Source organism: Macaca mulatta, chromosome 6 (assembly GCF_049350105.2).
Source record: "Macaca mulatta isolate MMU2019108-1 chromosome 6, T2T-MMU8v2.0, whole genome shotgun sequence".
NCBI lineage: Eukaryota > Metazoa > Chordata > Mammalia > Primates > Cercopithecidae > Macaca > Macaca mulatta.
In genome coordinates, this window is record NC_133411.1 from 89,576,342 (window position 1) to 89,591,275 (window position 14,934).

Genomic DNA, 14,934 nt, shown 5'->3' on the forward strand with positions numbered 1-14,934 from the left:
GGATAAAATCAGAGAAGACTGACCAGAAGGAAGTGTTCTTTGAGTCTGGCTTTGGAGTTGAATGTTGTTTCCAAAGGCGTAAACACCTGAGGAGGTGTTATTTGAGTTTGGCTTTGAAGATGAATGTTATTTCTAAAGGCATAAACTGAAAGAAAGAGAGTTGTAATTGAACCCAATCCACAGCACCCCCCTATTTCTTTTAGTAAGAGAACTCCTTTCCACCACCTGCTCTATCCACAGAGTTTAACAGTGCATATGCCTACCAACCTAGAGGCTACAATTCCGAGCCTCACTAGCAGTGATGGGTGGCCATGTTGCAAAGCCATTGCTAATGAGATATAAATGGAAATGATATGGACAATTTGGGGATCTTGCCCATAAAATGATTGGATATACATTCCTATGTCTCTTTCTTTCTTCTCAGCCATCTTAACATTTAAGGAAACCATGGTAGGAGATGGGAAAGCAAGATAGGAGGAATCATGGTCCCTGGACAGTCTCAGGGAGCAGGGCAGCATACCCACCATGGACCACCCAGCTACCTCTGGACTGTTGCATGAGAAAAAGAAATGTCTAGCTTGATCAAAGCCATGGTGGTGGTTTGTTTTTGTTTTGTTCTCTTTGTTAGAGAAATCTGGAATAGTCCCTTACTAAAAAGAAGGACTGTCCTGTCAGGGGAATAGCTTGTATAAAACAAATGCATGGAGAAAGAGTCTGAAAGATTGAGGACCAGTGCCTATATCATTGAGGTGCTTAGAAATATGAATAAAGCTGGCAAAGTAGGCAGAACATAGAGCACAAAGAGACTTAGATGCTAAACTTATTTATTTGGACTTCTTTTATGAATGCTACAGGGCACTGTTAAAAGGTTTTGAGTCAAATAGTGGCATAATGAACAGTGCTTTACAAAAATTTTCCTGGAAACCGTATATTGGATGGAAGGAAAGTTTATGGATTGGCAGTAAAGATAGGAGGATACTCTAGTAGTAATCCAGGAAGAGTTATCTGAAGAATAGTGACCGTAATTAGTGTAATAGTGAATGTGATTGGAAGGAACAGCAGGGATGAATTGAGAAACATTCGAGGTTGCTATCCTCTTACTACCAGAGATCTGGGAAGCCTCATCGGTTATTGAAAGCTATTTGGTAAACTTGGTCTTTACCAAATAAATCATCTCTCTTAATTTAGAAATCAGCCTACCACAAAAGATGGATAAACAAAACAAGTCATGGGGATTGACTTCTCAAAAGACTGGAAAAACTCCCTTTTCCATGCTGCTGTATTTATGTACTCAAATATATAGATTGTGATGCGTTAATATTATATCATTTTACATCATTTCATTTATTTCACTATTGAACTTAATTGCACCTATAAGTAATTTATCAGCAAGCTTTCTTCAAATTGTGCTCTAAGAAGGGTTACTCAGGAAGGTGTATTGTAGCCTCTGAAAACCTTCCTTGTCATAGAGGTTCTTGTTTGCTCCAACCACAGGGAATATTTTCTCTGGACATGTGTTTTGATTGTGATCTGAAGGCATGGGGTTTCTCTTACTTGGGGATATATGATATTCTCCTTATGGAATACAGAGAAAATCAACTTTTTCACTGACACATTCTGTTATGGATATAGTGCTGATTTTAAAGAGTATTTTCCCTAGGACCATGATATATGATGTTCTAGAAATTTCCCAACTTTAGAGAATAAGATATGAATTGAACAAATCAATTTAGCAAACCAATGAAGTAATGAGATATTAATATAAAACCAAATGGACCTATATATCCCATTTCAAGGAAATCATGAAAATGATAATTTTCTATTTATTGAGGTTTATTTTGGGTTAAGCAATAAATGGCACCATATAAAACATAGAAACTGTTGGAGAACATTTTATCTGTTCTCAACTGCTATGTGGGCAAATAAGGCAGATGAAGATCTCAGTGTTCTCACTGAATAATAAGATGGTCTGTCAGGTCTCAAGTATATTTTTGGAGTCTTCCATTTAAGCTGTCAGGAACATACACCAATAACTTCCAGAAGAGGAAAACAAACCCGTCATAGGAATGAAAATTTGGCATTACACATTATCCTTAGACAATGGTTATAGGCCTCTGCCTTTTATCTCCACCTTAATATAGTAATGATGTACCTACTATGTGCCAAGCACTGTGTCCTATGCTGGGACTATAGCACCAAACGAAAGAGACCAGGTGCTTTCCCTCAAGGAGGATAGGATGTAATTTCAGAAACACACCAATAAATAATTGGTGTACAGTATGATAATGAGGCCACATGGTGTAATAGTTCTAAGTACATCTAGAATGCCCAATTAAAATGAATACTAGAGGGAGGCACAAATAACAAAGAAAAAAGTTGTTACTGTTTTTCATTAACCAAGGATGGGTGCACAGATAAGTAACTCTAGGTGAGAAAATATATTACATTTGATAGAGTTCAAAAAATAACCTGAAATTGGGAATTTGGTAAAAATAGACAGTTACAAAAAATAAAATATTATAAACTAGCATAACCTAACACATAGTAGATATTCAATAATTACCAAGTAAATGAAGTAACAAATGGACCTTTTGTATAATACAGGAAAGAAAATATTAAGTCGATCTAACCCAGCAGAGTCTTCCCCTTTTTGGAAAATGGTACTACATCTGTACTAGAGGTCCCCAACCTTTCTGGCATCAGGGACTGGTTTTGTGGAAGACAATTTTTCCATGGACCTGGGGTGGGTGGGGGGATGGTTTGGGGATGATTCAAGCACATTACATTTAGTGTGCACTTTATTTCTTTATTTATTACATTGTAATATATAATGAAGTAATTATACAACTCACCATAATGTAGAATCAGTGGGAGTCCTGAGCTTATTTTCCTTTAACTGGATGGTCCCATTTGGGGGTGCTGGGAGACAGTGACAGATTATCAGGCATTAGATTCTCATAAGGAGAACACAACCTAGATCCCTCACATGCACAGTTCACAATAGGGTTTGTGCTCCCATGAGAATCTAATGCCGCTGCTGATCTAACAGGAGGTGGAGCTCAGGTGGTAATGTGAGTGATGGGAGGCAGCTGTAAATATAGATGAAGCTTACTTACTCACCCACCACTCATCTACTGCCATTCAGCCTGGTTCCTAATAGGCCATGGACCGGAGGTTGGGGATCACTGGGCTATACAGCAACTAAAGCCTGAAATTTAAGAGTTATCTTTAGCTTCTTGTTTTCTCTCACCCCTAGCTCTACTTCATTTGTCAGTCTCATACTTTATGCTTCTAAAATATCTTAGAATTTAATCTCATGTTTTCTATTTCTGCTGCCACTAACCTAGTCTAAGCTATGATCCTTTTGCATGCATGACTGTAACCTACTCCCTTTTTTCCCCATTTCTACTTCTCTGACCTCTAGACTGTTTTCCACATAGTGAACTTCTGAAAACACAAATTGGATTATATCTTTATACTTTTCCCTATGTCTCCAGACTTGCCATCTGTTTCCTAGAGTATTCCAGTGCGTTCCCATTGTACTTAGTCTTAACTCATTACCATAGGTTATGTACTCTGAATGATCTTCCCCCTGCATCATCCTGAAACAAATTGTGTGGTTTATTCATTTTTTTGGGAGGAAAAAAAATATATATATATATATGTATGTTTGAGACAGATTCTCACTCTGTTGCCCAGGCTGGAGTGCGATGGCAAGATCTCGGCTCACTGCAATCTCTGCCTCCTGAGTTCAAGTGATTCTCCTGCCTCAGCCTCCTGAGTAGCTGGGACTACAGGTGCCTGCCACCATGCCCAGCTAATTTTTGTGTTTTTGTAAAGACGGTTTTGCCATATATTCAAAGACAGAAGGGGTTTTATTTAGCCCATTTAATCACCTACTAACTGAAATGCATTCCTGGATTGTCTTTCACAGTCACCGTGAACCTGATTGAAATTTTCTGCTGGTTAAAGTTACCTGAAATTTTGAAAATTCTTATTTCTCCTGATATTTATATTATTTTACTTAATTGCTTACTGCCTTTTGGCATCTTTTGAAACTTGAAAATTATTGTAATCCTGTCCTACATTTCAAATAATTTACAATGATAGGGAATTGAATTCAGTAACTCATTCTGAATGTTTGGAATATCATAGATTATTATATACTCTAAGAATCCTAAATTTATTACTAATTATACTCCTATTTGAATTACAAGCAATAAATGAAATAATGTCAATCTAAAATAGAATAAAGTCATTGTTTTTGTTTTGTTTTGTTTTGTCTACTTGTTTCACAAAAAATATTGGAATGGAATGTATTTATTATCTAATCCAAAATAATAATATATGGCACATAACCATTACATAAGTGCTTTGTGAGACAAAAAGGCATATTACTTTAAATGAAAGCCCATTTTACCTGGTAATGTCTACTCTTTCATCACAGTTTTGCCTTCTGTATTATATCAGATAAATCTACATTAAAGTCATTCATATAAAATAGAGTCATGTTGAGTACATAAAATGTGTACAAATGCATCATATTCTCTCTGTTCCCCTCTCCTACATAAAAAAGGGGGAATGAAGAGAGAGAGGAAAGGGAACAATTTAAATAGTGCTGGGCATTCTAGTCCAGCATATGCCCAGGAGTAGAAATGAAATGGGAAACATATATCTCCTTTCCCTAGCTGTTTGAATTCCCGCTATCTTTCTATTATGTGAGCACTACATTTAAAGATAAACCTGTACATGCAACTAAACACAAGGCAACCATGTAACATTTTCTACTGCTTCATGGAAAACAAATAGCCATAAATCCCAAAATAGGAGGAAACCTGTTGATCCTGGGGTGCTGGACCAATTGAAATTTGTATAACATGCTGGACATTAGTATTTTCCTAAGGAATTTTTCAGGATAATTTGATTTTCACATTAAGACCTACAATTAGAACTCTATCACTAAATTAGATATAATTCTATTTAACTTGAAGACCATTTTATACTCTGTGTTTTTTCTTCTGCAAGCTAAAAGAGCCTAAGTTTGTAACATTCTTGTGTATAATATTGTTGTCACACATCAGTCTCTTAGTTGGATTTGCTTTTCACTTAATGCATATAATTTTCCAGTGTTCCATTAAACTCATGCCCCCCCCCCAAATCCTGTTTATATCTCAGACATGGTGTGCTCTTTACAGAAAATAATGGGCTACTACACTTCTGTTAGTGTGGGGTGTTCCCTTGTTGTTACACCTTTTTTTAAAATTATTATGTATTATACTTTAAGTTCTGGGGTACATGTTCAGAGCATGCAGGTTTGGTACATCGGTATACATGTGCCATGGTGGTTTGTCACACTCATCAACCTGTCATCTAGGTGTTACACTCCATATGCATTAGGTATTTGTCCTAATGCTCTCCCTTCTCTTTCCCCCCACCCCCCAACAGGCTGTGGTATGTGATGTTCCCCTCCCAGTTTTTATGTGTTCTCATTGCTTAACTCCCACTTATGAGTCAGAACATGCAGTGTTTGGTTTTTTGTTCTTGTGTTAGTTTGCTGAAAATGATGGTTTCCAGCTTCATCCATGTCCCTGCAAAGAACATTAACTCCTTCTTTTTTTGTGGCTGCATAGTATTCCATGGTGTATATGTGCCACATTTTCTGTATCCATTCTATCATTGATGGGCATTTGGGTTGGTTCCAAGTCTTTGCTATTGTAAATAGAGTTGCAATAAATGTACATGTGCATGTGTCTTTATAGTAGAATGATTTATAATCCTTTGGGTATATACCCAGTAATGGTATTGCTAGGTCAAATGGTATTTCTGGTTCTAGATCCTTGAGGAATCACCACACTGTCTTCCACAATGTTTGAACTAATTTACACTCCCACCAACAGTGTAAAAGCATTCCTATTCCTCCACATACTCTCCAACATCTGTTGTTTCCTGTCTTTTTAATGATCACCATGCTTACTGGCGTGAGATGGTATCTCATTGTGGTTTTGATTTGTATTTCTCTGATGATGATGCGCTTTTTGTCCTATGTTTGTTGGCCACATAAATGTCTTCTTTTGAGAAGTGTCTGTTCATATCCTTTGCCTACTTTTTGATGGAGTTGTTTTTTTCTTGTAAATTTGTTTAAGTTCCTTTCAGATTCTGGATATTAGACATTTGTCAAATGGATAGATTGCAAAAATTTTCTCCCATTCTGTGGGTTGCCTGTTCACTCTGATGATAGTTTATTTTGCTGTCCTGAGGCTCTTTAGTTTAATTAGATCCCATTTGTTAATTTTGGCTTTTGTTGCAATTGCTTTTGGTATTTTAGTCATAAAGTCTTTGCCTACGTCCTGAATGGTATTGCCTAGATTTTCTTCTAGAGTTTTTATAGTTTTAGGTTTGACGTTTAAGTCTTTTAATCCATCTTGAGTTGATTTTGGTATAAGGTGTAAGGAAGGGGTCCAGTTTCAGTTTTCTGCATATGGCTATCCAGTTTTCCCAGCTCCATTTATTAAATAGGGCATGCTTTCCCCCTTGCTTGTTTTTGTTAAATTTGTCACAGATCACATGGTTGTAGATGTGTGATGTTATTTCTGAGGCCTCTGTTCTGTTCCATTGGTCTATGTATCTCTTTTGGTGCCAGTACCATGCTGTTTTGGTTACTGTAGCCTTGTAGTTAGTTAGCAGTCAGGTAGCGTGATGCCTCCAGCCTTGTTCTTTTTGCTTAGGATTGTCTTGGTTATATGGGCTCTTTTTTTTCTGTTGTTCCATGTGGCCATTACACCTTTTATTCCTGAGTTATCACTACTTTTCTAGTTGTAGATGCTGCTGCTCCTGTGTCAGGACTCACCACTATGTGAGCAAGCTACTTAATGAGTCTACGCCTCAATATTATAATTTATAAAATGGGAATAACAATACCTACCTCGTTAAAATTAAACAGATGACAATTATATTATGCCAGGCACATGATAAATGTTCAATATTGGTAAATGCCTCAACTCTTGTTCTTGTTCATTTTGTTTTCTCTTTCCAGTACTGAACTGTCTAGGTTTGAATGTAAATGTCTTCCAAGTCAGGTTAATTACTTGTGGAAAAATTACACTACAAAAGCATTTGTCTTTGTTATGTTTGATAATTTATAATCTGATGATTTTTATAGTCTGAAATTCCAGAATAATTACAAAGTATCAAGTGTTGTGTTATGTAACTTTTTTACCTTCCCTGCTCATGCCATGTACTTTGTGTATTTTGAAATCATAAGCATCTTTTCAACAAATATTTGCTGAGTACCTAATGTGAGCCAGACAGTGACTTAGGCACAGAAGAAAGAAGACATGGTGGTGAGCAAAACAGCTGAGATGATGTTTTAGTCGTGTGATACAAGTGAAAAAGAATAAATAAACATGGACACACTGTAAAATAATAAAGAAATATGCAGATAATTAAGGTGATGCAAAAGATAGTGATGAGGTGGTTCTTTTTTATATAGAATGGTCAGGACATTGGCATTTCAGCTGAGCCTAAATGACAAGCAGACTTCCTGCAAAGATTGAAAGAAAGGTAATGCAAAGGCCCTTGGGCGAGCAAATCCATTGTATTGAAGGAGTAGAAATATGTAGTGGAAATGAGAGGGAGTGGTATGCGATGTATGTATCAATGAAATAAGCCTCAAGGGTCAATGGTCTTTAAATTTTATTCAAAGTATAAGGGTAAATTTTAAGGGCAATGACATTGACTGATGTTTGTTTTTAAAAGATTGCTATTAAAAGTATGTGTAAAATGGATTTGGAAGTAGGGAGTTATCACTGTGTGGCAAATGGATTTGGAAGTAGGGAGCTTGTGATCACAGACAGATCAGTTAGGAGGTTTTAACAGTAGTCCAAGTGGAAGTCAGTCTTAGAGTAGGCTAATAGAGGACCTAGTGAAGAATTCTTAGATCATGTATATGTTTTAGCAGTAAAGTTCCCAAGACTTGCTAGTAGGTTTGGTTTAGAATAAGGGAGAGAGAGGAATCAGAAGGATTCCTATGTTTTAGCTTGACAAACTGGGTAAATGGCGCAGCTTTCAGACATGGGAAGAACTGAGAAAGAAACAGCTTTGCAGTTCGTAAAAATAGATGGTTCTGTTTTGGCTAGGTTAGGTTTTAGAAATTTAACAGACATCACAGCAGAGATATCAAGATATATATGAATCTAGAATTCCTGCGATAGGTATGGAGATAAAGATTGGAGAGTCCTAGACATTTTGGATTTATGAACGTGATTTTAAAGTGAGCACAGACAGCATAAGTGGCTGTTTTTCTTCAACAATGTGTGGATGGTTCCTAATGTGTAGATTTACACAGCAAATACAATGAAAGTAAAGAAAGGGATTATTGTGGTGTCAGATTTACATGCATGATTCTTTAATGCATCGTAGCATTTGTGGAAAAATGAATACAGTTGGTCTTTGAATAACTATTTTGTTGATTATACCTGGATTTGATACCCAGGTGATTCCTTCCTGGTCTCTTAACTCAATTTTAGTATGATCCCAGAACTGGATTTAAATACAGACAGTCCCTGATTTACAATGGCTTGACTTAGGATTTTTTGACTTTATGATGGTGCAAAAGCAATATACATTCAGTAGAAACTCTACCTTGAATTTGAATTTTGGTCTTTTCCTGGACTGGCGATAGGTGGTACAATACTTTCTCAAGATGCTGAGCCAAATCATCTAACACAGAGCCTATTTTAATAATGAAGTGTTGAATAACTCATGTATTTTATTGAATACTGTACTGAAAGTGCTCTGAGCATGTCTAAGAGAGGTTAGGCTAAGCCATGATGTTTGGTAGATGATATGGTTTCAATACTTGTTTCTTCCAAAATCCACGATAACATTTAATCCCAAATGTGTCAGTATTGAGAGGTGGGACCTTTAAGAGGTGATTGGGTTGTGAGGGCTTTACCTTCATGAAGGGATTAATCCATTCATTTATTAATGGATTCATCATTCATGGATTAATGCATTAATGGGTTATCATGGGAATGAGGCTGATGGCTTTATAAGAAGAAGAAGAGAAATCTGAGCTGGCATGCTCTGCCCCCTTGCCATGTGATGCCCTGAACAATCTCAGGATTCTACAGAGGCTTCACCCATAAGAATGGTCTCTCCGGATGTGGCCCCTCAACCTTAGACTTCCCAGGATCCAGAACTTTAATAAAGAAATTCCTTTTCTTTATAAGTTACCATTTCCTATTTAATATACCCAACCTAGTGTCTTTGTGTGTTTTCTATTGCTTATAACAGAATCTTGTTAGAATTTGTTGCTTATAATAGAATCTTGTTATAATTTTTTACTTAGAACATTTTCAATTTGTGATGGTTTTATTAGGATGTAACCCATCATAAGTGAAGGAGCATCTATATATTTAGTATTAGAGGAAAGTTCTAAGAGGACATAATTAATTTACTTAAATCACACTTTATATTGAACTCATCTATCTATGTAGAATCAGTGAATCAAAAGAATTTGTTGGGAGCCTTTCAAGTTGTAGATTCTGATTTCATAGTTTAGTCAGGCAGAGAAAACAAAGATATGTGAAACCATAATAGAGCAATTATTTGGGTAACTGTGATAGTCATTAGTTCTGTTCACCAAATATTTCCAGCTCTCTGCCTTCTGGGCACATGATGAAATTGCAGTTCACAGCCATCATTGAGTAAGACTATATTAGTTCTTGCCAGCAAGTTTTGATTAAAAGTGACATGTGTGACTTCTGAGCCAGAGAACTTTCTTCTGCCATAGCAACTGGCAAAGTTGGTGGCTGCCCTGTCATCCTGGATCCTGGAGTAAAGAGACAGCACGGAGTGGAGCCCTCAGGCCGCCCACGATGGACATACAACAGAATGAAAAATTAAAGCTTTGTCATTTCAATCCACTGAGATGTTGGGGTATTAGTTACTGTATATAACCTGACCTATTCCAACTGATAGTTAGAACTATAGCATATTTTTAGCACCATCATACTCCTGTGTCCATTTAAAAATAAGAAACCATAAGACAACATTGGTTGAAAGTTTAAAATCATTACCATGAAGTGAATATTGACACCTTCACTGTAAGCAGTATAGTCAGAATCGTTGTTTAGCTACCTTGTTACAAATTTATAAGTATGTAACACATCTCTAAATGTTATAATCTGGGAATTTTTTTTTTCTGTCTGTACCAGTGTGATTGTCTAGTACAGAAACTTTAGGATAGCTATACATTTTTTGATGTTTTTGCAAAAATAATTTAATATCTTGTTTAATAAAAATACAGCATTTTCATTTAATATCATGTTTAATAAAGAAAACAATATCTTGTTTAATAAAGCATTTAATATTTTGTTTAATAAAGAAAAATACATCATTTTCAAGCAGGTAGTAGGAGTAGATTTTATTATTTACAGAGCTGTTCAACAAATGCTCTTTTATAAGCTCATCAATTTACCAGACAAATGGAGTCAAGCTCCCATCCAGAGGTTAAGAGAGAAAACACTCAGAGGTTTCACATCACTTCACCCCACCTAATGACTTCACTTTCCATTTGACTTGTTGTCTGGCTCAGTTAATTATTGAACTAAAAAAATGTATTAACCAAATTGAAGCAGTAGTCTTCACTCCCACTAAATATGCAGAGATTAACCACAATGCAGATGATCTGGAAACATAAATTAATTTTAGTCATAGAATTTTTGAGGTAGAAATATAGTAAGAAAGACTTTTCTTTACTAAATATATCAATATTTATGAAAAGTGATATATCTTTTATTTTGATATTAGATATATCAAAATTGATATATCTAAATATATCAATATATCAAAAAGTGATAAAATAAGACAGATATCATTAAGTAGTGATATCTGTCTTAGTCCATTTTTACTGCAATAATAAAACACCATAGTCTGGGTCATTTATAGATAAATAGAAATTTACTTCTCATAGTTCTGAAGGCTGAAAAGTCTAAGATCAAGGTTCTGGCATTGTGTCTCATGAGGGCTTTCTTGCTGCATCCTCACAAAGTTAAAAAGGACAAATGCTATGTCTTCCCATGATGGAAGGCAGCAGCGCAAAAAAGGGCCTAAACTAATTTTCTCCAGCCCCTTTTTTAACTGTACAAAAAATAAATAAGTTAACATTATTAAGTTACTACTTAAGTCCTTGTGTTGTTTTTTTAAAACAATCAGTTTGAGGCCAGGTGTGGTGGCTCATGCCTGTAATCCTAGCACTTCGGGAGGCTGAGGCAGGTGGATTACCTGAGCTCAGGAGTTTGAGACCAGCCTGGGCAACATGGTGAAACCCTGTCTCTACTAAAATACAAAAGAAATCAGCTGGGCATGGTGGCATGTGCCTGTAATCCCAGCTACTTGGGAGGCTGAGGCAGGAGAATTGCTTGAACCTGGGAGGCAGAGGTTGCAGTGAGCCAAGATCACGCCACTCCACTCCGCCTAGGCAGCCGAGCAAAACTCCGTCTCTTAAAAAAAAAAAAAAGATATATGTGTATTATATATAATATATATTTTATATATTATATATTTTATATTTGTATATATATTATATTTAGTATATATTTTATATATGCTATATATTATATAGTATATATGTTTTATATATTATATATAGTACATATATTTTATATGTATATCAGTTTGAAACACATTATTGAAAGTGAATACACACAATAAATTGAAAAATAGGGATGCGTAGTGCTGGATACATACCAATTAACTTATCTTCATCTGTTGCCTGCTGTTGTAGACAAAATTTGACACACAATTAGCATATTGACAGAGCAGCCAGAATACGTAGGAGAAGTGGCAAACTACTAGAAATGTAGCTTAAAGCTCTGAATCAATCACCAGAAATACTAAAAATAAAACTTAAAAAAAATTCACTGTTTATCTGGGGGCTAACCACACTGTGGCACTGAATTATCTACTACTCACAAAACAATTTTTAAAATATCAAAAGTGCCAGAGAACCTTCATTAACACTGTTTTTAAGTCAAAGTTTTTACTTTAAATATATGATGATTACTCAAATACCCTAAGCCATATGGCAGGCCCTATCACAATAAGTTACAAATAGTCTGAATTTAATAACTTAAGTGTGATATGGTTGCTTTAATACATACTGTGTGAATATCTTAATTAACCTCTTTCAGGTAAGGTGATAATTAAAAGATTTAAATTTACAGTTTCAATTTCTGCTCAGAAGAATGATGTCAGTATTCTAGCAATAGTGATGGCATCCCACTATTGTAAATGCAGAACATGATAATGTCTGCATAAGTGAATCTATAGTCTGTGTGCAAGTTTTCAGTGGTGCAAGTTTATAACCAAAGCTGGGTTTAACAAATGCTTTCTGACTTCTGAAAACATAAAAATGCTTGCTAAAATGAACAAACTAAAGTTAAAAGTCAGTGACACCAGTTGTTTTTTCCCATTTATGCATGATGAACTTCATGAAGCATTAACTCCTGAGGTATATTTGTTTCTGGATCATACAGCTTACATGCTCTTCTTTCAAAGGCAGCTACCATCTGCTTTACAACTTCATCGAAAAGCAATGTGGCAAACTGAGAGTGTAGAAGAGATTGAAATTCAAAAGAAATTGAAAAATTAGAGATACACATTTTTTAGTAGCCTGGAAGATCTGGGCTAAAACACCAGTCTCCAAATGATTGAGAAGTTTCCCATCAGTACAGGATGCCTTTCCGAAATGAGATTTCACCAAGGTTACTACTGATGTGTACTGCCCCAACACAGGTGGAAACCCAATTTCTAATTGTGTTTTGCAATACGCAGATCTCTGATACTACATCTGATATTTTACACCAAGGAATGAAATGCTTGTAATCCTCTATTCCTGATACTACATCATGCACTCCCTGCATGTTTCCTGAATGTCTTATAATTGTTCTCTCTGAATATTCTTTCCTTTTGTTTATTAATGGTGCCGCGATTTTGAAGAAAGTTCTTGCACATGTCTCCTTAGGCAAAACTGAGGTATGCAGTAGAAGAGTTCTGCTCATCAGTATACCACAGGAAGCTAAATATCTGACATTCTGCCCAGGCCCCTGCACTGGAGCCCACACTCTGACCACTGTAGCCGACTTCAGATGGCATCCCAAGGCCACCCTTCTCAAGGCTGTCTGACCAGTCCAAGCTGCCATGATAGACTCCTCTCCAGCCCTTTTATAAGACACGAATCCATTCATAAGGGCAGAGCCGTCATGACTTAATTACTTCTCCCAAAAGGCCCCACTTCTTAATATCACCTCATTGGGGATTAAGCTTCAACATGAATTTTAGAGGGTCACCATCATTCAAACCATATCAATCTGCTTATCTGTTGTTTAGTTGCAAACTGGCATAGAAAGCCAAATGAAGTATGAGGGACTTTATTCATGGTCAATGTATATGCCCACTGTGTATTTCATCAGGATTTCTCTATATATCCTCTTTCCTGGAGTTTCTTTTAGTGCAAGGTTTACCTACACTACATGATAGCTATAGGAAAAAATCCTGGTATTTCAAGCTAATGTTTGTGAAGAACATCCCCTGTATCTTATGACTTGCAAAATAAATAGCATTACACTCAAAAGACATCTTGCAATATTGGTATAGTTAGTTATAAGAATATCAAGCAATATAAGGTAGGAGACCTGGGTTCAGGTTTCAACTGTGTAATTTCGTAAACCATATGACTTTTTAACCTCTTTCAACTCTGTCTCCTTCTTTCCATGCCTCCTTCACTGCTTTGATTTAAGCCCTTCTTACATAGCTCCCTTTCAGACTTGACTCCAATACAGCTGCCAGAGTGATCCTTCTAAGATGTTAATCAGTGTCAAGTCTTTTTAATGAGTCCCTACGGTTCTCAAGATAAAGTTCAAACCCCTGAGTTTAGTATACACAGGCTTTCATGAGCTGCGCTTTCCCTAACTCCCTAGTCCTAAGATTGTAAAGTGAGACAGGCTGTTAGCAAAATGCAGCTCACATATGTGTTTGGTCGAGTTTGCACTGGTGGTTGTTTTTTTTGTTTTTTGTTTTTTTTAATTTTGTACCATCATTAATTTAAAAATTGAAACCTTTCATGGCTTTGGAAACTAGAAGATATTCCCTCACATGGTGGCAATTGGCTATACTGACTGTTCTCTTTAGAATGGACATTCACTCTTACATTTACTACAGTTTCCACCCACAAAGTTTTACCCCCTTATGTAACTTGTGGGCAATTTGCATTTGCCTCTGGCCCCATCTCTAACCACTTTTTTATGTTCATCATTTATATCACTGAACTGTGCCAAGTTCCTCCAATGTTGTCTGATTACCCTTGCCTGGAATTCTCTTCTGCCCTTTTCATTTCTGTCTCACTAAAAGTGCCAAGTAACAAAGATATTCCCCCCAAAGGGCACTATCTGCTTTTGATTAGCCACCTTCTTATAGAAGCTGACTGCTTGACAGATCATTGTCCAAGGACAACAAAAGGCTCATCCAGTAGGCACCCAATGGCATTTAACAGGAAGGAAGTATTGATGCTTCAAGGAGGACATTTATTTAGCCTTAATACTAACCTATTTGGCATCATAAGTAAGAGAAAGAAAAGATGAAGAAATATGTCAGAAATAGATTCTGATTCGAATGCTACAGTTGGGGTTAGTTACCATTAAATAACAGAATGGAAAATGGATGACTCCTGTGGCAAATGGTTTGGGGAGAGACAATGTCAAAGTTGCTTGGCATGACAATGAGTGCCTTAAAACCATTTGGCCTAGAAGTTTCACCTGCAAGAATTGGTCCAAGGAAAATAACCATGAATGTACACAAAGAACTGAATGATATTTATAATAGCAAAAAAGAAGAAGCAATTTAAATGTCCAGCATTAGAAAATATGTTAAGTC

The 14,934-nt window shown here is 36.2% G+C and overlaps 1 protein-coding gene and 1 pseudogene across 5 annotated transcripts in view; one reads left to right on the forward strand and one right to left on the reverse strand.

Moving 5' to 3' along the window:
• XRCC4 (X-ray repair cross complementing 4) overlaps positions 1-14,934 on the forward strand; it is a 291,186-nt gene that overhangs the window by 199,570 nt on the left and 76,682 nt on the right. Inside the window, exon 8 of one of the 5 annotated variants that reach the window (XM_078004435.1) lies at positions 9,794-10,406. The exons of 3 other annotated variants lie outside the window; for them this stretch is intronic. In XM_078004435.1, coding sequence (XP_077860561.1) covers positions 9,794-9,959 — 166 coding nt within the window. In that variant the 3' untranslated portion in view covers positions 9,960-10,406. Of the gene's footprint in view, positions 1-3,699; positions 4,076-9,793; positions 10,407-14,934 lie in introns of those variants that run through there. One more of the 5 variants, XM_078004436.1, reaches the window with a different exon arrangement.
• LOC144341238 (coenzyme Q-binding protein COQ10 homolog B, mitochondrial pseudogene) lies at positions 11,988-13,267 on the reverse strand (annotated as a pseudogene).